The 26,140-nt window shown below is 40.9% G+C and overlaps 2 protein-coding genes and 1 non-coding gene across 3 annotated transcripts in view; all 3 read right to left on the reverse strand.

Annotated features, from left to right (window-relative positions):
* The window catches only part of LOC125292283, a 20,767-nt gene extending 14,085 nt beyond the window's left edge, over positions 1-6,682 (reverse strand). The window contains exons 1-3 of the mRNA XM_048239500.1: positions 6,035-6,682; positions 5,462-5,557; positions 378-608 (exon numbers count right to left, since the gene is read on the reverse strand). Of these exons, the coding sequence (XP_048095457.1) occupies positions 378-608; positions 5,462-5,557; positions 6,035-6,415 (708 nt within the window). The 5' untranslated portion in view covers positions 6,416-6,682. The remainder of the gene's footprint in view (positions 1-377; positions 609-5,461; positions 5,558-6,034) is intronic.
* A 6,453-nt stretch (positions 6,683-13,135) lies between these two features.
* On the reverse strand, positions 13,136-16,170 carry LOC125291722. The gene is made up of 4 exons (XM_048238571.1): positions 15,036-16,170; positions 14,576-14,629; positions 13,753-14,022; positions 13,136-13,434 (listed from the first exon to the last, which is right to left on the reverse strand). The coding sequence occupies exons 1-4, from the start codon at positions 15,328-15,330 to the stop codon at positions 13,256-13,258; spliced, it is 798 nt and encodes a 265-aa protein (XP_048094528.1). The 5' UTR covers positions 15,331-16,170; the 3' UTR covers positions 13,136-13,255.
* A 7,498-nt stretch (positions 16,171-23,668) lies between these two features.
* On the reverse strand, positions 23,669-23,827 carry LOC125292725. Its single transcript, XR_007193258.1, has one exon. It is a non-coding gene; the product is annotated as a U1 spliceosomal RNA (small nuclear RNA).
* Positions 23,828-26,140: the final 2,313 nt, after the last annotated feature.

Here is a 26,140-nt window from a genome sequence, read left to right on the forward strand (position 1 = left end):
CCTCTCTAGACTCACACACTGAGATGAATCAGAGCCAGTCTTCCTGATCCACACTACTAGATGCAAACATGAACAACATGTAGATACAAGTCTGCATCAGCTGAACTGTGTGACCAGTTGGTCACATAAACAGAATATAACCATATAAGTTTGACCATTTCTAACATTTAAACCAGTATTCAGACCGTAAAGGAGAAATCCGGCAAGTTTTCACATAGATCTCCATTTCTCGAGGTCTTGAGGTCCCCGAGATTGTTTTCATTTTTTCCGTACCGACAGTACTCAATGACTTTGATCATAGATCTATTTGAAAACTTGCCAGATTTCTCCTTCAATATCAAAGGACCCTCAAGACACAAAGACTGGATGGTTCTGACCTGCAGGAATGTGACATCATCAGATTCCATCTGCTCTTCTATGGCTCTGATTGTGTCTGTGAGAGATGAGATCTCTCTGCTCATCTTCTCAATCTTCTCCTTCATCATCTGACTCTTCTGCTCCTCTTCCTCCCTCAGTGCAGCTATCCTGGCTGCCTCTTCATCTTGTAGAAACTGGTGAAGCTTCTCAAACTCCTCCTTGATCTGCCTCTCTGTGTGTTGGGTCTGAGTCTAGAGTAAGACAACAAGAAGGCCAAGGGATTTAAAACTGTGAATAAACACATTTCATTTCATTTCATTTAATTGTTTTTTCTGCATCAAACATTGGTGTATAAGTAAGTATATATACTTTTTTGATCCTGTGAGGGAAATTTGGTCTTTGCCTTTAGCCCAATCGGTGAATTAGTGAAACACAAACAAGCACACAGTGAACACACAGTGAGGTGAAGCACACACTAATTCCGGCGCAGTGAGCTGCCTGCTACAACGGCGGCGCTCGGGGAGCAGTGAGGGGTTAGGTGCCTTGCTCAAGGGCACTTCAGCCGCGGCCCACTGGTCGGGGCTCGAACCGGCAACTCTCCGGTTACAAGTCCAGAGTGCTAACCAGTGGGCCATGGCTGCCCCATACATGTTGTAAATATGTTCTTAGGCTACAGTTTTTCTCAGTCGCTTTGGCACATTTCTCAGATCAAAATGGTAGTTCTCAAAACTGCTTATTCAAACTCCATATCATCTCATCACTTGTGCATATCATTTAAGCAGTTTCTCCCCATCTTGAACAAACAGCAACACCTAAGTACATCCATGCAACTGCTTTTGTCCAAATGTATGCTGTTTTTTTACATTCTTATGTAATGTCATGTTGGTCAAAATGCACTATACTGATTCCACGCTGAATAGTCCTAACTCATAAAACAAATTGGCCTTATTTTCTTCGCTTGAGTCATTACATGCAGTATTGAACTAGCTGTCAGAGTCTGTTCAGCATACATACTATGTGACCTGACAGACAGGAACCTCAGGATGTATAGAAAGATGTCCAGTGGTGCAATGTTCTGGCCAAGGAGTGTTTTACTATATATCGGTCATTTTTCATTTGCACAACGCTGTAAAACCTTTTGTTTTCTTAATACTGTTACAATGTCTGTCAACAGTAAAAACTTTGAAACATACCCACTCACTTGCAGTCCGGTGGACAGCCCATAGAGCCCCATTGTGGACCCGGAAATGTTGAGTACACCAAAGTTTTATGATAGAAATATATAGTATGGGTTCCCAGCATGCAGAAACTGCCGGATGCTAATTTGCATATGTTGGGCAATTTGTGTAATTGAGCTAATTAGCATAAATTAGCATAATCGCCTATATTGATCATATTATAAGAGCTGCTTGGCCAAAATGGTCAATGATAGTATGTTTTTAGGGGTTACTGGAGATGTCCATATCTGACATTCATCAAGATGCAAAATTTTAACTTGGTTTGGTCACGTTTTTACTCTCATTAACCTGATTTTGCTCAATTTTTTTGGTCCAATTTATACAGATTTTTGGAGGATAGGGCTGTAGCGATATACAGTAGGGCTGTAACGATACACCAACCTAACAATTCGATTCGTATCACAATTTTTGACCCAAGGTCGGGCTAGACATTTCAATAGCCTACCTTAGAACACCAGAGGATTACAATATAATATATCTGTATTATTTTATATCCTGATATTAAAAGAGAGAATACTGAATGGCTGATATTTATGACAGCACACTTTATGCAGATTAGCCTATAGCTTAGGCATACTATTTCTATTACAACTCTACCACATTCAGCTGTCTGGTTGAAGCCTGGAAATATTGTACACAAAGAAGCATAGTTGGCTAGCTTATCATAGTCTACTGATTGGACTGTTAAGTTTCCTCATGTGTGTTTAAGGTAATACTCTTCTCGTAGGGACAAGCCCTTTTGGGAAACATTGGTATTGAGATGATCACTCAACTTGAATGCAAGAGCTTTAACAAATATGTGCAGCATGCTAATGATGCTAAGCAGATTTAATAGAGTAATGATTGATGAGACAGCGTTGTCTAATCAAAAGCTTTATTAAAGGTCGGGAGCAGGGACATCGGCACAGAACATAGCACACGCCAGGGAAGTCAAGAACACTCGCACCTTACACACATAGGGTTGGACGCAGCCGCATCCATACAGGCACTAGCACACATAATAACAACCCCAAAGTTCTCCCAGAATCCCCAGTGCGAAACATTGTGGGAATCTCAAGCACAGTCCAGCACGCTGACGTTACACAGCTCCCCCAACAAGCCATTGCCGTCCTCGGCACATTCAGTCCAGCAAAGTCTCTGGCACTGCCACACAGCAGGTGGGGTGCACACACCATAAAGAGCCCTAATCACCCAGGGGAACCACAACCACCAGCAGCCCAATGCGGTAGTGCTGGCAGTCACCTGGCCTGTCAATAGGTCCCCAGCTCCCTTCAGAGAACGCCCCCTCAGGTCGCGCACTTTCGCAGTGTGCACCACTACAACGTTCCTCCAACACCTGGCGGGGCCTAGCCTCCACTGGCACAGACTCCCCACCACTGAACACCATAACTGGCACCGCACCTCCAACGCTCTGCTCGGCTGTCTCGCCAGTCGAGGCAGCAGACTCCAGCTCCATCAGAGCCCGGACCACGCTGCGCAATCGGGCTACAGCTACTGACGTTGGCGCCCCTCCTCTGCTGCTCGCCGCCGCGATAGCGGTCCTCCGCTGCTCCCCGGCCAGCTCCACTGGCCACGGTTGTGCCAAGGCCTAGACCTCTCTCTGGCTCGTGCCATCGGATTTCACACAGCAAGCTTTTTTTCCCCTTATTTTCCTAAAGAGCGCCGGCGAACAGGCCAACAAGAACAGGCACCCGCACAGCATGGTGCCTCCCACACGCACCCAAAGGCTTAGAGTTCCGTTTTTCAGAGGGCCCTTCCACCGGAGCTGCCCAACCGTCTCGTGCCTCAAATGGCTCCGCCAACTGTCCATCCTCAAGGCACCACCTCCTTGCCGCTCCACTCTGCTCTGCTCAGAGACATGGGGCCACCGCTAACTCCGACCTAAAGCTGCCTGGCGGGGCCAGGGGCTTAAGGTCTTCTCACGGTGAAGCAGGTCGGCGTCACCACCTCATCTTCCAAGGTCGCATGAAGCCCTTCTCCGCTGTGTCCACTGCATCGAGACCCTCTTCAGGCTAGCATTTCTCCCATAGCCAGGCCCAGGCGACGGCTGGTCTCCTCCCGTGGCTTCTACTGAAGGCCTCTGTAAGCTTCAAGTACCCCTTACAAGGGCTCTCTTCGGATCCTTTTGCTTGGGCCTCCACCTAGCGGTGAGCATGGATGGATTATGAACTCTCGGGCCCCTGGGCCCAGATGTATTAAGGGCCCCCCACTAATTGTCGCATGTGGAAGGGGGGTTTGGGGGTCCTTCCTCAGAAATGTTTTAATTTGTTTGATGTGATTTCCTGCATACTGGTGCATTTTGGGGATGGACTAAATTCAATCAGATTCATACACCATACATCCTGATGTGTTGATATTGAGGCAATGATTTCATGCAAAGGCTTGGGCTTCAGGGCCCCCTGACCCTGGGCCCGGTAGGTCCGTGCAGTAATTCATCCCTGGCGGTGAGGCCTCCCATTCCCGGCTCCTCCAGCACTGAAGACACTGTCTCCTACAGAACGCAACTTACTCCTCCATGGAAAACATGCCCATCTACAGGTGCTGCTTTGGAAAGCAGCAGACCGACCTGATCCACCGGCTGTGGATATCACCGCGTTTGGATGGAGTAACACCGTATGAAGAAAGGAGAGGAACTCACCCACCCTCGATTCAAGTCCTGTTGCTCCTGCTGAATATATATATATATATACACAGCTAAAAGAGCAGAAGGACAGGGATGAAGAGTCTGGAGAAGATGGCGACAGGACAACGGATGAGAACAGGAGGAGTAGTAGAGGCTAGTTCTTCCCTTTGTTACTCAATTGTGAGTCACAGCAGAGGGCCAGTGAATAGCTATTTCCAAAATTATTGTGGAATTCAGAAATAACTTGAAATTATTCCTGAACACTGAACATTTTTATCCTCCAAAAATCTGTCTAAATTGCCCCCCAAAACTGAGTCTTGAAAATGTCAGATATGGACTCGGCATCTCCAGTAACCCCTAAAAACATACTAACATTGTCCATTTTGGCCAAGCAGCTCCTATAATATGATCAATATAGGCGATTATGCTAATTTATGCTAATTAGCTTAATTACACAAATTGCCCAACATATGCAAATTAGCATCCGGCAGTTTCTGCATGCTGGGGACCCATACTATATATTTCTATCATAAAACTTTGGTGTACTCAACATTTCCGGGTTCACCTTTCTGTCAACTAGACTATTGCATTCAACCCTCTCCACAATAATGTGTGATTTTGTAGTTTAGAAAATAGTGCTGCCTTGCTTATGGATATAAAAAAAATACTACTGTGATATTGACAACAAGAAAAATCAGTTTGAATATCTTAACATAAACATAAACAATGGCGTAAGGATTTGTCATTTTGATTGCACAGACAGTTTCATTGGTATGAATACTTGCTTTTGAGATATGGATAAGCACTTTGAGCAATTACACTTTTGCATGCAGTTAATCCACTATGTGGTGCAGTTTGCACTAGTTGTGCTGAGAAATTGAAGAGTTATTTTCTGAAATGCTATATCCACTTTTTTAAAAATGCATTTTCATAAATATTTTGTTTTTATATTTTGTTTTCCAAGTAATTTCAGTGGAACTGTAATTGGGTTATTGTTATTTGATGTATTTTTACTCAATCAAAATAACACAACTGCAATTTGATATTACCTGAAATACACAATTAAATAACATGACTTGTTGATGTCTTCAAAACTGGATTTATAGCATTTTGGAAAATAACTCTTCAAAGAGCATTTATCCTTTCTTAATGCACTAACTGTTGTGCAATGTTAATAATGATTTGATAAATGCACCAAAGTGACTGAGATAAACTATAACATACAGTAAGTCATCACTCTCACCTTAATGTAATCAGCTGTTTTATCACAGTTGAGTTTTGTGTTTTCAAAAGCCTTCAGCTTCTCCTTTAAGGGACCCAGTCTGATTATGAGCTCCTCCTGGAACCAAGGAGGCAGTGGGGGTCACATACCTGATAACTGATAACTTTACTAACAAACAACATACATCTTTCCAGGGTTTGGCGGCATTTCTCTCAGTGTCTCTTTGGCTTTTACTGAGATTTGGAACATTACAGACATTTGGGAAAAGTGGAACATTTCAATGAGCCTCTTGACTAAAGCAACACTGAGTCAAATGAATGTGGCATAACATGGATAACACTGCTAAAACAACACATAGATGCAGTTCAGGATGTTTCTCAATACATTTGGAAGGTCTTCAGCAAAGGATTGAAATGAAAGTGCTGCCACCTAGTGTTGAATTATAGTAACAATATTTTGATTCCTGTGATTGGTAAATAATTGTATGTAATGATGGAGTAAACATTAGGCTGTATCACATATTTTATAATATATCTATTAATATTGTTCATTATCAAAATCAGGATCTTGTTCATCAGTCATAATCAGTCTTACCTTCCGGTCAGCTGCTGCTTCATCAACAGGACTGAACTGGTGACTCCTGTGGATTTTTGAGTCTCGGCACGAGTAACACACAAGCTGCTGATCATCATGACAGAACAGACTGAGTGGGTCACCATGGAGACTACACAGTGGTCCTCTCTGACCTCTCTCCTGTAAGTACACCTCACACAAGTTTTTTAACGCCAGGTTAGTTGGTGGGAGGTCCTTTGATGACCTCCTCCTGCACACTGGACATTCTCTGGATGGTTTGGTATCCCAGAACCGCTTGAGACAGACCTTACAGAAGCTGTGGCTACAAGACAGGAGCACAGGGTCCTTGTAGATCTCCGTGCACACAGGACAAGAGAACTCTTCTTGCAGCTTTGAAGCCATTTTCTAAGTTGTTGTAAACAGCGTCCCCAGAGCAAACCTCCCTCCCCGTTGTTGCTCTCTCACTCACACTGACTTACTTTCACTTTCAGGAGGCTGAAAATCAAGTCACTCTCTAAATCCTCTGGGCGTTTTATCTTACATCTGCAGGTATGGTTAACCAGTCCAATGTCTTTTGGAAAACAACTATATCCAGCTAGATTGTTTCTGTTTAATTCTCACCAAGTAATTCAGTAGAGGTGTAGCAGAGACCTAAGCTTCACTTCCTCCTTCAGGACGGGTGAGTCAGAGGGAGGGATCTGGAGGAGCTGCAAGCTGATTGGTCAGTATCACATTCCTTCACAGAACCAGTTGTTCAGTCCCTTCAGGTTCAGGTTCAAAGTAGCAGGTTCAGTGAACTTTAACTGACTAGCATCTAGCATCAACACACAATACCAGTGCTTATTTATCTTCTATCCACACAACTGATCACCTATTTCTACTACAGACTTGTTCATTCACAGAGATCTGAATGTGCTGTGAATGACACCTACTGTATGCACACTCACAGCAAATGTGGACAGTTTACCAGCTGGGTACAGCACTGAAATATGTGTTATATCTTAATAACAATGTAATCCGTAATAAATGAATAGACCGGAGGCCGCGTGCCATTAACTCATTTATATATGAAACTTAAAAGATACGGTACATAGAGCAACCTGCCCAATAGGGGGCGCTTCAGTACAGTGGCCCTACAGGGCCAGAATTAAGGAGTGTAGAACTCCAATACACCACAACATGCTGACCATAAGGGCTCCAATCAGTATTTCTACTGATTATTATTATTCCTCATTGTCCCTTTGTAATAGTGTCTGGGGAAAGATGTTTTTAAAATTAAAATGTTTGTGTGTGTGTATCTGTTCCCTGCCTTTCAAGTTATCACATGTCTGGGAAGGAAACCTAACAGGTAAAAGGAGATGTAATTACACGATAAACACCACTAGATGGCAGTATTAACAATGAGGCTGTAGCGATAGCACTTCTAAAGCGTCATTTCTACATTTGATGAACATATGCACAAAATAAGTGTTAAACATACACCCTCAAATTTCCAAGAAAATGTATTTAAAATGAATGAACATAACCAATGGAATTAGGATTGTTACAGTTTATATTTAGTGCAGAGCTCTAAATGACCACTACAAATGGCCACTAGATAGCAGTATTTATATTGACATGTGAAAGCTCCATATACATTTGAAGTCATTTACATAAACATTTCCTATCTATCTACAGCTACAAAACACCATCATGATCTGCTCAGAAGACAGGAGGAGACTTGTGATTGGTCAGGACTCTGGAGTAATGAATGAATGAATTAGTAGCATGAGAATATTCCTAGTAGAAGAATGATTATCCTCCAGTCCGATGCTGTTTTAAGTATATGTATAAGTGTAGATACTCTTTTGATTCCATGAAGGAAATTTGGTCTCTGCATTTATCCCAATAGCGAAACACACTCAGCACACAGTGTACACACAGTGAGGTGAAGCCCATACTTACCAGGAGCTGTGAGCTGCCTGCTACAGCGACGCCCAGGGAGCAGTGAGGGGGTTAGGTGCCTTGCTCAAGGGCACTTCAGCTGTGGATGTGGGCATGGGAGAGCAGTGCTCAACCACTTCCCCCGCCCACATTTTTCCTACTAGGTCGGGGATCAAACCAGCAACCCTTTAACAACAAGCCCAAAACAAGCCCAAAGCCCTAACCAGTAGGCCACGGCTGCCCCAATGTTTTGATTTGGGAGAAAGCACAGGATAGAAATGTTTCACGTTTAAGAGATGTTTACTTTTGATCACATACACCAGTGTTTCTCAAACTTTTTCAGACCAAGGACCACATAACCAAAAAAAAAAACCCTTCACGTACAACCTAGCAAAAAAAAAAAGATTTCAACAGTGTATTACACAACAGACCTGCTCACTGAACCACCTTGCTTATTGTCTTTGCACCTTGCTTATTGTGTCAGAGGATTTATATGATTTAAACTGGCGTAGCTTACATAAGCAGTGTTGCAGAACTGTTTGGATTTACATACAAGTTGGATCAATGTTGCAAACAACTCATCTATATTATATTTTACCATATCTGCTTGCGGACCACTTGGGGTGGCTTGCGGACCACCAGTGGTCCCCGGACCACACTTTGAGAAACACTGACATACACTCTAGTCTGCCACTGAGTGTTCCCATGGCAACCAATCTTTTTAAGATTGGAATATGAGATCTCCATAGTATTATCCTAATACTCATATTACTCATAATGACCTCTGCAATTGGTATAGAAATGGCTTTTTGGAATGTATGCATCTTGAGTGTTAAATGATTATACTGCCCCAATACGTCTTTGTTAGAAATTGATGGATGTGTTCTTTCTTATCTCATTTATTGTACGTCATTAGACCTTTAGCCCATTCAACATTACAACATCTCTCAACCTCGTGGCTTGGTTTTCATTCTGACGTAGCCTAGGCTACACCATCGACTGTGTGAGACCCTGTAAGATGTGTGCCTCTCCTCTACGGTTCAATACTGAATATCCATATTTATTCTGTTTTTCTTGTGATATAGGCCTGTCAATACACTGCATAGGCCTCTATATTAGCCTACTACTCGTATAATGTTACTGTTGTTGAAAGTATCACTGTGAACTTCACATCGCCCTGGATTAGAGCATCTGTTTTAATGTCTAACTCAGAGGTCACCAGCTAAAATCACATGAGGTCGAGTAAGCCATCGCTCCTCTCTTGTTCCGGACATTATAGATAGGGGATAGATACTGCCTCGTTTCAGGCAAAAGAAAGTCAGTTTTGTTAACAGTTTAACTGAACGAAGTAGGCCTATTATTTTTGCAGAAAAGTGTTTTTGCATGACATGCATTGTATGGCAATCCTTATCAAAAATGGTGTTCTGCAACACTGCCTATGTAAGCTATGTCAGTTTAAAACATATGAACCCTCTGACACAATAAGCGTGCTAAGACAATAAGCAAGGTGGTTCAGTGAGTAGGCCTGTTGTGTAATATACTGTTGAAGTAGGTCTACTGTGTTTTTTTTTAGCTAGGTGGTCTGTGAATTTCTTTTTTATTGGTTAAGTGGTCCTTGGTCTGAAAAAGTTTGAGAAACACTGATTTTTCAGTTTTTTCTGATTGCTTATAAGCACATTTTTTGTAATTATTGTAATTATTTTTGCAAAACTCTACACGCAAATAGGAAAACCTTTCACCAAATCAGCAAAACATTGTAGTTCTCTTGCAAAAGCTATCACACCTTGCTTAACTCTTCACACCTTTGTAAAAATGGTGTTTTCAAGCCATCACAATAATAAGCACACAATGTGCCAACTACACACTGATGGTATGAATAAAAAACACATCTGGCTTTTCCTTTCTCTGTGCACAAGGTAGACTACTGTATGTCAGTTTGAGGTCATACTGTTGTCATAGTTCTGTAAACATACAGGGATCCAAACTTCAAGTATTGGTGTTTATTTACACACATCAAAACAAACACATGTGTGTTTTTCCAAGTCAAAACAAAAAATAGCAATTTCACTGAGGAGAAAAAAAAATCTGTCTACATTGTGATGTCTCTCTCAAAATTTCGTCCAAGACACCGGGGCAAATATCTTCTGGAATGCCCTATCCAGGCCTGACATGATGCCTGGTCAATATCCCCACATGTAGACTGATTTTTTGCCTGTAAAAGGGCTATTTCTTACTCTTCTTACCCTTCCTCTTCCCCCTCTTGCTCCTCCTTGTCCTCTTCCTCTAACTTCACCTCCTTGTCCTTGTTGTCCTCTCCCTCTGGCTTCACCTCTGCGTCCTCTTCCTCCTCCTCCTCCTCCTTCTTCACCTCCACGTCTTCTTCCTAGGCCTCCTCTAATTTTCACTCTTCTTACTCTTCCTGCTCCCTCCAGGTACTCCACACGGATAGCTTACCTGTGGCTTATTTACACTGCTTAGGCTGATTGCAATGTGAACTAATTATCTAAAACAGTTTACACATGAGAAAGTGAGAGTTGGCAAAATAGTGTAAATAATAACCATACATGTGTATAGATTTGCTAGGAGTGTGAAAAGCAGTGAGTTGTGTTTACAGTTCCGCTGTAGGAACTGTAAACACAGGAATACGCCTGGATTCAGGGGAGAATAGGGCGGGGGAATGTCTCTGATTTTGTATAAGTATAAGTATATATACTCTTTTGATCCCGTGAGGGAAATTTGGTCTCTGCATTTAACCCAATCGGTGAATTAGTAAAACACACTCAGCACACAGTGAAGTGAAGCACACACACTAATCCCGGCGCAGTGAGCTGCCTGCATCAACAGCGGCGCTCGGGGAGCAGTGAGGGGTTAGGTGCCTTGCTCAAGGGCACTTCAGCCGTTCCTACTGGCCGAGGTTTGAACCGGCAACCCTCCGGTTACAAGTCCGAAGTGCTAACCAGTAGGCCAAGGCTGCCACTCTAACATTAAACAAAGCTTTTCTCAATAGCCAATCGCAGAGAGGTGGCAGACCTTGTAAATATGCACCGATATGCACATGTACTGGGTGTTTCAATAAAATACCGCCAACCAAAGTGATGACCTTTTTTAGTTTGCCTTTGTAGCCATCTCTGGCTAGCCTTTGCTTAGGCAAATGAGACATACTGTAACTTCTGCAGAGGTTTAAAGCAAATGTTGTCACAAACTTCAATTTCTTCAAAATCGACTCTAAACATGCTTCAATTATGTTTGTATCGACAGCCATTTCGCACTGGTTTCAGTAGGAACATTTTTTCCCCATGAACACAACGGAAGTGAGATCAGTGGGCGTCTCTGAAAGTAGCTGTTTTCTGGTTGTGAAGGTTTTGGCCCAGGAGTTCGTTCAGCATGATGCAAGCTTCTTGGTACCCAGATTAGTTCCAGCATATAATAAGGCCTCAAAACCCCACTCCCTTTTTTGGGTATACTATATATGCGTACTCCTAGCACAGACTGAAGTCCTATATGCACAGTCCTAGCACTGAATTATAGAGGACTCAGAAGCTGGAATCAAATGTATTCTAAATCTTGTGATGCATGTTCCACAGCCACAGATCAATGTCTACGTCAAGATACAGAAAAGATATCACTGACACATTACTAACTACACCATATACAGGTACCATCATACCTGAAGAAAACAGAATCTCCTTATAGACCTAAAGAGATTAAGACAAGGGGAACAAGAGCTGACAGTGCAAGCAAAAATTATCTACAGAAATATGATTATGAACATAGACAAAGTAGCCTACATAGTTTCCTATGGAGGCAGAATACATGTTCTGCACTCTTAGTTAAATAGGTTCCACATGAAACCTAAAAAGGTTCCTTCCTTTAATACAAATAAGTCACCCAAAATGGTTCTTATGAGGAATCATACAACACACCACCAATAGTTTTACAATGTAGCCTAATGACATTTAAGATAGTAGTTAGCTCACAGGCGGAATGTGGCCTATGCCATTTAACTTTCATTTTAAATTAACTGTCATTTTAAATTAACTGTAAATAATAATTTTCTGTGTTGTACCATTTCATTTTTTTCTTTTTCGAGACCTCTCGAGAGTCTTTAAAGGTTGAGACCGAGACTGTTGGTTTTTAAATGCATCTGAAATCGAGTCAAGTCCAAGTTTTTGCCATGATGTCTACATTTTATTAAACTTTAAAGTGTTGTATTCTGACACTAATAACAACAATATACTTGGATTTCATAATCAAAGTGTGACATTTAATTATATTAGCAAACAATTACACATCATTACACCTTAACAGTTTAAAACTAAGCAAGTTTTGCAACCAAACACGGTGGCAAAATGACAATTTGGATGAAAATCAGCAGAACTGCTTTATCTTTTTCTCTGCTGAATCTTAAGTATTTCAGTGGATTAATTTAGTCCTAAACCTAGTTACAGTAATTATGGAGTAATACTAATTTATTGACTTGTAGGCATTACATCTGCAAAGAAGTTATAAGTCAGAAACAAATGTCCAACCAACGGAAAGAGTTACATGGTGCCTTTAAGCTGTATCTGTTTTCAGGCATATTGTTCATTGTAGGCAATAAAACAAAAAGAAATAGATCAAGTAGGCTAAAGAGTGCAAATGACAATTTTCAATTTAAAAATAAATAAATAATGCCATGGGAGTTTGTTGCATTTCTCCTTATCCTCACAGTGGTGCACTAGATTACTACCTTCTGTTCCTGTGTCCATAGCATAGTTCCATTTGCAAATCAAACCGTTTCCAACATATTACATGACATATAACAATTTACAATAGACCAAACAATTCAATTAACCATAAAACACATTACAACTGACCACATGATACACTTAGCCACAGTAGACAAAAATACAAATCCTTTCATTGTGTATTTGATCTTATGTGTCTGCTTTACAACCCAAAATGCAATCAAATTGATTCCTATGATTATGGATATGGATGTATGATTAGGTGATCATTAATTATGTGATCATTAGTAATTTTCCATATGGCAACTGACCATGTAATACTAAAGGGCACGGGGCTTCGGGCTTGGAATCGAAGAGTTGCCGGATCGATCCCCGACCTGTAGGAACGGCTGAAGTGCCCTTGAGCAAGGCACCTAACCACTCACTGCTCCTCGAGCGCCATTGTTGCAAGGCAGCTCACTGCTCAGGGTTAGGGTGTGCTTCACCTCACTGTGTGTTCACTAATTCACGGATGGGATAAATTCAGAGACCAATTTCCTTGTATACTTGGCTTTGAAACCTTTACATTTACATATCCAGTACACTGAAATACTCAGGTTGCCATTTCAACTGGGAACTTTGTTAATGCTGTCACACGTTTATTTTTTCCTTCAGATGTGGAAGCGTTCAGCCTTTGAGTTGACTCTGAAGATGAGCTGCCATCAGTTTTATATTTAACTTTTTTTTTTTCTTCTTGAGATTTCTGTGAAAGGGTTCCGTCTTCAGGAGAATCTGAAGAGGAGGATCAGTCATCAGTTAGGAGACATGTATGTGAAAATTAGTAATCAGTAATAGTGTCAAGTCAGTAAGACACATACTTGTTTTGTGTAGCTGCCTCCAGTGCCGCTGTCTCCACCATAGGCAACAAATTACAACAACAAGCACAATGACACATGCAACAGTCCCAATGACAGCATATTCAAAATCCCCAATCACAGTACTCTGGTGAGTTGATTGGTCATCTGTGAAAACAAAGTTTACAGTTACGGTCTTCTGCTTGTAATGGTTACAGTGTTAATTAATTCACATTTGACACAATGTTGATCTTACCAAAGATAACAGACTTGTTGAAAGTCTCACTGTGAACTTCACAACGATATGTTTTGCTGTTGTCCATTGTGGTCTTAACCTGGACTCTCATCTGAACTGTTCCATCTCCATTTGGACGAGGTCCAGTCTGATAAACTCCATGATCAAGAGGAACTCCATCTTTAGTTAACTGGCTGCTGACTCCTGATAGGCTATAGTCTGCCACAAGACACTGTAAATATGAGACAGTTCCTCCTGGGATGTGTTTGCCAAAGATATGAAGCTCCATACCTAGTAAAAGGTGGAGAAGTCTTAAAAAAATTGTCGGGGTAAAAGCTGGACTGTGGGGCTGAATGGTCTAAAAAGAGTAGTGGTCATTTCTTCATCTGCAAATATTCAGTTACCCAATCTAACATTTCCTCTCAATTACAGCACTGAATATACCGACACCCCCATGACTCCATTCAATAGCCGGTTACCTGACGAACTCATAAAAACATACACAGGACAGGGATAAAGCCTACTGCTAACCAATAGGTCTGTCTGAATCAAACTTGCATCACATCAAACCAATTATAGTAAAACATCATAATCGAACTCACTCTCCTCTATATGTAAGCATGAAAATACTCAGAGCTAACTGAAGGTGATTCACAAAAGCCAGATCAGCTCTGACCCAGATCTGGTTGGTTTAGAACATTAGAGTTTTCACATCCTGGACCAGGGCCACCCCATTTGGTGGGACATTTGCTTCACACCATTTCCTGCTCAAGAGCGGACACATTACCAAATGGTAAGCACCGTAAACACACAATTTTTCATGTTTCAGATTGATGGAAATTACCTGCGTGTGCGTCATCGCTGGGCCTTGCTGGTAGATGCATCTTCAAGATAGGTACTAAATAATACAAAATATTGCCAAAATCTTTGTAAGCATTATTCATATGGTACTCTCCATCCCACTCTGATGCTAAAGGGTTGGCCTCATCACTCTGAGCCGTCCATTTAAGAGCATCAGGGTCAAAGGTCAGGAAGTCCTCACCATTCACACCCCACTTGTCAAAGGCAAACCTTTCTGAACTGTTGATTATACAACCTCGACGTCTTTGAAGACTATCTGTAATGATTTAAAAATAATTATTTTTTCCCTTTTTCTGTTCTATACCATTTTGGGTAAATCAAAATAAACAATTATGAATAAAATGCTTAATTGCCAAATGGATAAAACAACTAATATAATGTTATATTTATTCCTGTCTGCAAATTTCAAAATATTAATTTGTTTGTTTATTCATACGACCCACCTGCTGAAACAGTGATAGTCTGTTTTATCTTCTCAAATGAAGCAAAGTGCTCATAACGTTGATGTTTACACTGCTCATGTCTTTCCTCCAGTCCCTCTTGGGTGAATGCGTTTGTTACCCAGTGCTGTTGTGGTTGGTCTCTCAGTGTTGGGCTGCTACAGGTAAATATCACATGTCCATTGAACAGAGTTGTCTGCTGAAACTGCAGATTACCACCTGGGCCATGATGCACTGTGTACTGGACCTCAAGTGTGTCAACATCTGGGGGTGATGCGGGTAGAAGAAAAACGCACATGAGAGTATAATTTGTCAGATACCAGAACAGGCCACGTTTTGTCAGACCTTTGGCTAACTTAAAAAAATATGTGTAACTAACCCATTCCTAGGCAGGGGCAAATCAGCTGAACCTGTTCAGACCAATGTCCATGTTTAGCATATAGATTATGGATGACATATTTAATGTGTAGCAGGGAGGGCCAGAGTTAGCACTAGGGAGCAGCAACAATTACTCAGGTCCTACTAACACCTGAACACTGCTGCTTTGCTGACCGCCGTTTTTCTACACTGTCCTGTTACAAATAACTCTGTGTCCTACATCTTAGTTTGTGTCTGCGCGTCTGGGTGGATGAATGAATGAATGTTGTGATGTCTGATATACAGTATGTATTGAGTGTCTGAGTAACTGACGCAGCTGAGTTTGTTTGTTTTGCTTGTTTAGTTTCTGTTCCCCTTGTTGTTAGCCACTGGTAAGAGGCCATTTGTGTAGCGCTGCTGATCCCCAGTGTGACAGCGCTTGGCCCATAGTTTAGTTCATTTCAGGTCACATACATTGTTATTGTTTAGTTCATTTCTGTTCTTTGCATTTGATTTCACTGTACCACTGACAGGAGGCCCTCCTGTGACTGAAGCCCTGTTTGGTGAATATTGTGTGTGTGTGGGCGTATATTGTGTGTACGTGTGTGTGTGTGGGCGTGTATTGTGTGTACGTGTGTGTGTGTGTGTGTGTGTACGCGTGTGTGTGTGTGTGTGTGTGTGTGGCCCCACTGACCCTGTGTCTTTTTCCTCTGTTTCCCAGGAGCTGAGGGCCCAAGGTAGGGTGGGATACCTTTGTGTGGCATGTCTTCTTTTCACTGGCTGTGACCAGAGCCATATAAAGGTAGAGTTGCGACAACTCCATTGACGCCAATGTTCCATTTTTTTCCAACAATGGCAGCTAATGGAAGCCTCAAATAGTTCCCGGAAGTTAACAATTAATAATAGCAACAGTGCAGTTACAGCAGTATAGACTGTTTGTAGCCAACATTTCAGACTCAGATTTACATTCCTTTGCCTCATCGAATAATAATAATAATAACAGTAATAGTAGTAAAGTAATAGTAGGCTATCACAAGAGCCTAATTATAATAATAAAGCGATGTATCGACTATGACTTTTCTGCTGCTCAGTCATATCAGTTCAACATCAAATAGGCCTAAATTAAAAGAGGCTAAAAGCCCAATAAATGTGCCACACGTAATAGCGAATATAAGATACTTGCCTATCCCATTTCAATTAGGCAGCACACCACCACGAACAAGCTGTCATTAAGTTTTTGCGTTTAGTAGGCAACTTGGCGTGGCGTTTCTTGGGCATTTAGCTTCACCATCACGTCAAGTTGTAACGCTCATCTAGGCTATGGATTTAAGTGGCTTAAAGGCAGCAAAAGTGGGATATAGTGCAACTGCTTCCCCAAAACAATTCCTCCATAACTGTGTATTTAATCGTTTGATATGTGGATAACTTTCAGTGGACTAAACAAAGGTAAAGATTTTTGTTATCACAAGGCTAGCTGGTTCGTTATATGGCGAAGCATATAGCCAACTTTGTTTGCAGCAGTGAAGCTGAGTTTGTTGTTAACATTGTTGGTAACTGTCAGGGAATTTAACCCCAACATACAAGAACCACAACACGTAGTATGGCTTTGCCCACAAACTCTGGTACCAAGAGCCTGCTAATGTAAGGAAGAATTCCTCACACCATCAGTCTCTGACTCTGCAGCCCAAAAGCTGTGTCTTTTTATTGTACAGATGCACACAGAAAATAGAAAGCAAGGCATAAGCGACTTCATTGTGACATACTCTTACCTCACCCACCCATACACACAGACAGGGCATACCTGTCAACACTCCCGATTTTTCCCGTGTTTCTCCCCGTATTTCAAGGTCATCTCCCAGCACCCTCCCGTTTTGTTATTTCTCCCGGAAAACTCCAGTAATTTGCATGGCCATCAAACTTCATTTTAAAATCATTGATGCATTCAGGTTGCCAGATTGTGTATGAAATACACCCTACACATACCACGATCACTTAGTTTCAATTTCAACCGTTTTGTCATAGGCTAAAACCTGGCAACCCAAATAAGGAAGTGGGTGCAGCCTGAGTCTCGTCGTAAGGAAGCGGGCTAGATGAATGGCCTCCAGAACTAGCTGTTGAATTTAATTGATTAACACATCACATAAACTGTTATTGAGTGTTGTTGATACACTGAACTTGTTCCTCGAACCAAATCTGACAGCAAGCAGCTTTGGAGTTTTGGAAGTAGGCTGCAGGCAGGCAGCTGGTGGATACATAAGTGGCATCGTAAGGTAATGGTAAAGTAAAAGCAACGATCGAAATTCAGTGTTGAAACACGTGTATGAAACGTATTAAATATGCAAACACAGCTCCGTTATAAACACTGACCCCGAAAATCTCCCGTTTTTGGAAAGCTAGACATGAGATGGGTGCAGTTCCTGTCTGTCTGCACACTTAACTTGTACTCTCTGTTCTTAGAACTCAGCACAACATTTAACTTGAACTCTCTGTTCTTAGAACTCAGCACAACAATATTTCTGCTTACACAAATGGTTATACAATAATAATAATTTCCTTACAGTAGTAAACGCGTTTCTTCAGTTAGCAGCAGTAGCCTAGGCCTACTGTTTTTTTTTATTTTTATGTTGCATTCATTTTCATTGGCAAAAGCTAGTCTAATATGCATGAGAACCTATAGATTTGAGGGAGCTGCAGCTTAGCATCAGCACAGTCATATTAACACAGCAGGCACTAGCCCAGTGAAGGATCGTGTAAGCCCATCCACAGAAACCAGTTTCAAATCAAGCTTGCGCTGATATGATGCATGATCACTGATCAAATTGCTATTTTCTGACAGGATGAGCACAACCAAGTTCTCTGAATCTCAATTCTTTAGCCTAGCATCTTAGTGCTGTATTCACAGCACGGTGAATGACAAACTGTGACAAAATGCTGTTGTTTATGAGTTCATAGCTGGTTATTTATCAAGGACTATATCACGTTTTTTATATGTTATTATGATCTTTCGCATCGCATTACCATGGGGTTACTGTGTAGGTAATGCTACGGTTAACTTAACATGCCCACCATTACATTGGAGAGATGAAAACTTTTAAACTTTTTTTTTTATTCTCGAGACGCTAGCTAGTTAAGGTAGTTCGCTCATTATCTCAGATCAGTGAAGAACTACCAGAGAAAACGTTGGGGAGAAAACTCAAACAAGTTAATGTTAGACTTAGACTAGCTGTGTTACAGTTTCTCGTTGAAAAATTAAAATCTCCATGCGCTTTTGTAGGCTACACGCAGTCTCAAAAACACTGTTTAGCCTACAGCTCTTGAGTCACGTACTAGGTCATTTTTTTTATAACGATAATTTAGATAGGCCTAGGCTACTTAGGGGGTGGGTGGTACTGCGTTTTCTAAAGAATCTCCCGTCTTGGCTTTGTACAGAAATTAACATACGTAAAAGCGAGAAAAAAAGGTCACCTTCCGATATTTAGCAGGCTACGGTCTGGGATTTAATTTAATCATAGCTGCCAACTTTCACGCATTGGCCGTGAGACACACGCATTTGATTAGTTTCACACACTCACACGCCACACCCACGATTTCTCACGCTGAAGTGTCAACCCGGTCGGTCAGATGCCTGAAAAATGAGTTTAGCCTATAAATCTACCTGTTGAGCAACGGTTATGCTTTCAGAGACGGTGAGAGGGTTCAAGAGCACCCTGTCTGTGGAATTTTCTAAATTTTCTGTCATTTGCGATGCTACTTCAAAAAGCCATCCCAGGCATTCCCCGGCTTCAGGTAGGCCTATGCTTTGAGTATTTTTCACGCTGAAGTGTCAGCGTGGTAGGTCAAATACCTGGCAGATGAGGTTCAACTAAACTAAACCTATACATGATATCACACATGTGAACGAAGCGGAATCTAAGCTTTCCAATGATATTAGCGCTAACGTTGCTGTGATAAATGGTTCGCGAGAAAATTATCATTGAACCGGACGTGCAATTTAGGCTAATCATATTTGCATTTTGCACAGTGCACACCCATTCTCTCGGTTGTAATATCTCACTAACCCTTCACACAACATGTGGCAAACCTAATATCACAATAAACAGCAAATCTTACCGAATCACGAGGGATATAAAGCATGCCTCTGTTTTTGAAATTGCAACACATTTCTACATAGCCTCATTGGGGCGAGAAATTATAATGTATTCTAATGTAAACTATTTGTCAGTAGGCCTACATACATTTTTGTAAATTGCTCAGTAATCCCACTATCATGGTTCTTATATTGTCAGGTTTCAGCCAATCCACTTACACAGATAAATGAATATATTTATATTGCCATGCTTTCTAGTGACATTAATGCAAAATATAAAGAAAATCAAATAAGGAGACACAAATATTGATATAAAGCCTGACATAAGCCATATGCAAACATTCACATCATGCAGATATGGGTACATCCTGAAAAAGGAATAGCCTGTAGGCTATGGCCATTACAATGACCAATATATTATCTTAAATGAACTAGCTGAAAAAACACAGGTGACCACTTCTGCATAATTTCATGGAGTGCTGAACATTTCTGAACTGTGAAATGGACCATATGTTTTGTGGTTGTGAACTTATTGCAATATCACCATAACTATTCCACCTGTGTATGCATGGTTATAATTCTGAAGTGCAAAATAGCTTAGGCTACAGCACAAATATTTCCATAAAAATAAGCAAGTCTGACCTCTGAATTTATTTTTAAAAAGTGCACCAGATTGATGCATTTAAAAGTTAAAATATACAAACATTTCTTAAATTCTTACAAAACACCCACCCACTTTTTAAAATTGTTAGTTTGGACCCCCCACTATTGCTGTGCGAAATACCAGTGCTGTTTATGCGCCAAATAAATAATAACCTATAGGTTTATGTAAAACTCCCCATTAACAGCATCCGTCACTAACCACAGCTAGACTGCACAATGGTAGGCCTTCAAAAGCATGACATTTTAAACTTTAGTTTGATATTTAATTTACTTTATCAGCTTTCATGCGTTCATTGAGCGTCCCGCAGTGCTGTAATGGAAACCTTATTGCATAGCCAAGTAGCCTATATATTCAGTTATTTTTAAATTATGCATGATTTACTTTTTATTAATTTCGTAGGCTGGCTTTATTTTGTTATATAGAAGTATCTAAATAACCTGGTAAAATGTACCAGAATTCAGGAAATTGCATCTAAAAAAAAATTCTGGGGAGGACCCCTGAAATGTCCCACCCACTTTCAGAATGCCTCCATAAGCCCATGGTCCTAGCATTAGGCTAGATCCCTTTGATACCAATGTTAATTTAACTCTGGGACCCTGGTCCCTACACCTGAGAACCAATGTACTTTTTTTTATACTATGCGGTATAATGCTGAGCGAGCCAAACAAAATTTCATAGCAAAATTTTGGTTGGCCCCACAAATCTTTTCACTGGCTGTGACTATACTTTGCCCTTGTGTGTGTGAGTGGTGGAGCACGTGTGAGCGGGTGACCCCCATGGAGGATCACTGACCTCGCTGTGTTTGTTTGCACACATGCACATGTCAGTGTACTGTGTACATTGTCTGTCCAAACCATGTTAATGAAAGCTTGATTTCTTTATTGAACCATGTCTCTTGCTGTTGAGTGTATGAACCTGATTGCTTAATTGGGTTTATTGGTGTGTTAATTATCTTTGGGTGCAAGTCATTTGTGGCATAGTCAGTTACAGGTGAAGGCCTTAAAAACGTATACCACTTGCCACATCAAACGCATCCTTTCAGTGATGCCTGTAGTTCTAAATGCATGTGTATTTGTGTGTACAAATGCACTTCTGGGGCCTAAAATGTTAGTGTGAAGAGTGTAAACAACAAATAAAAATGCTGTTTAGTTGGTTTAAGCTAATAGGCATTGCCAATTATAGACCACTTTTGCTCTAGTGGCCAGGTTGGGATTAGTGTCACACACACACACACACACACACACACACACACACACACACACACACTAATCAGCAGCAGAGCAGTCATGAATAGCATATACATGCAGCATTCCAGCATATAAACTACAAGGAATTCCTCAGCAACTGCAATTTTGACATTTAAAAATCTTCCATCATTTCCATATTATACAATTGCTAAATCTGTTTCAGTTTCACATATCAAATGTTTGCCAATGCGTTTTGCATTGCTAAAACATAACACGCATCTTACTGTATACTGATACTGTCAAATGTATCTGTTAACAGATATCACATATTTCCTTAGATATCAGTGATACGGGTTTTGTTGTTGCAGTAGCACAAGAGCCATATGAGAGACAGTGTCACTACAGTCACATGTAGTAGTGTCTGAGAATGATGTAGCAACGTATGTGAAAACAAGACCTGTATAGTTTAAAGGGAAACAGCTACGTGTACAAATCAGAAGCATACGTGACAAATGTCAGACAGTCAGAGCAGGCTGTGGGGACCTGTACAGCTGTTTCCTGTGTAAAGTTGTTCTTGTGACATAGAAATGCCCAGAGTAGTAAAACTCAAATTAAACATTGTTTAAATATGTATATTTGCCGTGTAGTCACAATAATGTTTGTTCTATGCACGTGAAACTTGAAGTTGAAATCCATGGGCCCCCTTATGTTTTGTTATTATTTATTGTAAATGTCATATGGGGTAAGTGGTGGTCTTTTAGCAGCTATATTCATTATAACAGCTATAGTCATTATAAAATGCTATTGCAGTGGGTAAAAATGCCTTTCTGTATCTGTCTTACTTACAGCTTAGTTAATTAGCCTCCAACTGAAAACACTTTTTTCAGAATCAGAAGCATACGTGACAATTGTCAGACAGTCAGAGCAGGAAGGAGAGGCGATGAGGACCAGTACAACAGTTTCCTGTGTAGAGACCTGATATGTTTTCTGTGACATAGAAATGGCCAGTAAAACTCAAATGAAACATTGTTTAAATATGTATATTTGCCGTGTAGTCACAATAATGTTTGTTCTATGCACGTGCAACTCGAAGTTGAAATCCATGGGCCCCCTTATGTTTTGTTGTTATATTATTTATTGTAAATGTCATATGGGGTAAGTGGTGGTCTTTTAGCAGCTATAGTCTGTGACAATGTGATCCAACCTGCATTGTGCTGTCCTGTGATTTAGGTTTAGAATTGTAAACTCTAGGTGCACATAGGCTCTTTTATGTAATTTATCCCATTTTGTCTTAAAGACTGATTTAAGCAGCAGCTCATATGTCTTATAAAGATTGTAAACACATGTCTTGTGTTTCTTAAAGAGTAGGACCTAAATGCACATTTACATTACATTTATTAATTTAGCAGACACGTTTATCCAAAGCAACTTACATAATGTCAATTATATCACTTAGGGCCATTGTCCTCAGAGTAACTTGGGGTTAAAAGCTTTGCTCAAGGGCACAACAGTGAAAGCTGGGAATTGAACCCACAACTTTTCTGGCTACTGCCTGCCTGCCCAGCTCATTAACTACTACACTACCAACGCCCACAACAGTGCAAATGCACACAAACAAAGACCAGACATGAGGGTTTAATACACATTCCTAACTAGGATCAGGACACAGGTGAACACAATGAGACAATAATCAGGGAACAGAAACTATAATCAGGTGAGGGGCAACAGAAATAAGGGACAACAAGAATAAGGGGCAACAGGGATAAGGAACAGAAACACATGACCAGGATAAACAAAGGAGCACATGGCACACAATGTAAACAAAGGAATACATGGCACACAAGGTAAACAAAGGAATACATGGCACACAATGTAAACAAAGGAATACATGGCACACAAGGTAAACAAAGGATACACAATTGAATACAAAACAGGCCCTACATGTCTATAGAGCAGTAGCATTTTTGGTAAGTCGATTTAAATCAGCTGAGTTTATCCATAAATGGAAATGAGGAAATACCCTGCTCTAAGATTGTATAGTATATATAAGTATATATACTCTTTTGATCCCGTGAGGGAAATTTGGTCTCTGCATTTATTCCAATCCGTGAATTAGTGAAACACACTCAGCACACAATGAGGTGAAGCACACACTAATCCCGGCGCAGTGAGCTGCCTGCAACAACAGCGGTGCTCGGGGAGTGAGGGGGTTAGGTGAGTGAGGGGGTTAGGTGCCTTGCTCAAGGGCACTTCAGCCATTCCTACTGGTCAGGGTTCGAACCGGCAACCCCTCCGGTTACAAGTCCGAAGCACTAACCAGTACACCACGGCTGCCTCAAATCAGGGGAGAGCGCGAACGCAGTCCCCCACTACCAGAAATTGTGCAGTCGAGATTCCCACATTTGAGCAATTCGCAGGGGTCAGCACGACCGGATGTGCAATGGCCGAGCCTTGCCCTGGGCAAACAACCTTCTTTGTATCACTCCTGCCAGGTAAGTATGTGACTGGATTCGCAAAGTGAAAGCAGTAGCATGTTCAAAACAAGACCTTTAAAGTTAACAGTCACATGTAAAAATACGTGACAATTGTCAGACAGTCAGATCAAGAATGTGGTGAGAGATGTGGTAGGGTACAGCTACAGTATTTCCTGTTTAGAGACTTGCAATTCAGTGGCCAGCCTGGTATTTTCAGTTTCAAAGTCCATAATTAGACCGTCTGCCTTAATCTTTCATATATGGCTATAATGTCCATGTTAGTTTTAACTTGTGCTCTCTTAACTTGGGAAATATCCTCATGTAACTCATAAAGTGTATCACTAACCTGAGCCATCTCATGCATTGTTTTCTCCAAAGTATAGCCTGAAGTCCGACTATGGCATCTGTTGCAAGACTGGGAACACTGGCTGAATTGGAGACTGACTTGGATGTAGTGCCATTAGCCATGCTAGCATACACTGAAAAAAAGAAACGCTGGATTTACTTGATTTTATTGTGTACATCAGTTGTACATGAATGAAATGTCTTATGTTAGTCCAGCATTTCTCTTCCGGTTTACAAAATTCATGTAAAATTCATGCTGTGATGACTCAATTTGATCAAGTAGTTCCAATGAAGTTGATGAGGCTTAGGCCTACATGAAATATTCAAGTAATTTCAACGTGATTGTGTTATAGGTGGTATGTACTGAGAGTAGGCATTCAGATGTAGTATTGCAACGTTAATGTTAAAAGAAAATTTTAGATGAAGTCTTAAATCTTCTAATCCACCACCGACTTTGGGTAAAATGAGATTGGTCCCTCCCTGTCTACAGGAGGCCTCTGCTGGAACACACACACACACACACACACACACACACACACACACACACACACACAAACACACACACACACACAAACACACACACACACACACACACTATAGAATATCCAAGGCCTACTCGGAAATTTCATTGTACTAAAACCCAGCACTGGACGGCACCGAGGAATAAATGTTATAGTACGCCTACGTAGTTTAGGGCCATATAAAGTTGACCAATATAGGCAATATAGGAGCACAGACTAGTATTTGAAGCCTGTGACATAATTAATTTTGTACTGAGCAAAAGACGTTATATCTATTAAAATTAAATCGTAGTTTCTGTAACACAACACAATACTGTGGTAGACAAAATTGACATTGGATAGGCACACAATGATGCTTGTAGTGCATTCCACATTTTGTGACACATTGCATTTACTGGCCTAGATTATGTTGACAAAATTACATTTGTCCAAAAAAGAATTTGTTTTATTTTGTCCATGGAAGTGATTGAATTCTGCCTTATGTCCACAAAAGGAAAAGGCTACAAGTCAGTTTTATCCACGAAAGGACTTGCTCTCAGTGTTTCGTGGACACAATGCAAACTGATTTGTGTATTTTATGGACAAAAGGCGTTACAATGTTACTTGGTTTCATAATGAATGTATACATTTTGAAACACAAAAGGCATTCTGTCCACTTGGCGCTCCAAAGAGCCTTGTCGGGGATGTTTGGAACTCAACTAGTTGATTTGAACATATTCAGAGTAGATATAGGCCTATATGTCGAGATAGGCGTAAAATGATGCTGACATGGTAATAATAATAACACCTGTTTGAAAAGGAACATGAGAAGTAGTTGGTCCTGGGGAAAGAGGACTTGGTCTTGTGGCGCTCGTGTTTTAGACACCTGCTTCCTCTGAAAGCCCATTGCTGCTCTCTTAGCAAACCTCTCAGACACCCCACTGTGCTGCTTCCTTTTCAGCCGGCCCCAGTCGGTTTGGTCTGAGGGTTTGGTCTGAGCAAGTTGCGATGCTAGCAATGAGATCAAGCCTCGAGTTGAAAGTCAGGTCAACCCATCAGTCAAGTTTCATTGACCAATCATCTTATTCTTTTTACACTGTCATGTTACTAGGTAGATCATTGCCTACTGGGTTTTGATTCATGTCAATAGCATAGAAAACATTGAGTAAATTTACATTCATTTTTAAACGGAGAACAGAAAATAAATCTTGAATCTCACAGAATTACAAACATTATAACTTCATAAATCATAATAATATCAACCACAGAGTCTTAAACTCATGCCTTAACTAAACAACCTTTCTTAATTAATCTATAGGGATTTTGGCATACATGTAGGCATAAATCACATTTAGAAACGGCGATGAGATCAACCCTCGAGTTCAAAGTCAGGTTAACCCATCAGTCAAGTTTCATTGGCCAATCAACTTATTCTTTTCACACTATCATGTTACTAGGTAGATCACTGTCTACTGGGTTTTGACAGAGACTTGC

This window comes from Alosa alosa, chromosome 3 (genome assembly GCF_017589495.1).
Source record: "Alosa alosa isolate M-15738 ecotype Scorff River chromosome 3, AALO_Geno_1.1, whole genome shotgun sequence".
Classification (NCBI taxonomy): Eukaryota; Metazoa; Chordata; class Actinopteri; order Clupeiformes; family Clupeidae; genus Alosa; species Alosa alosa.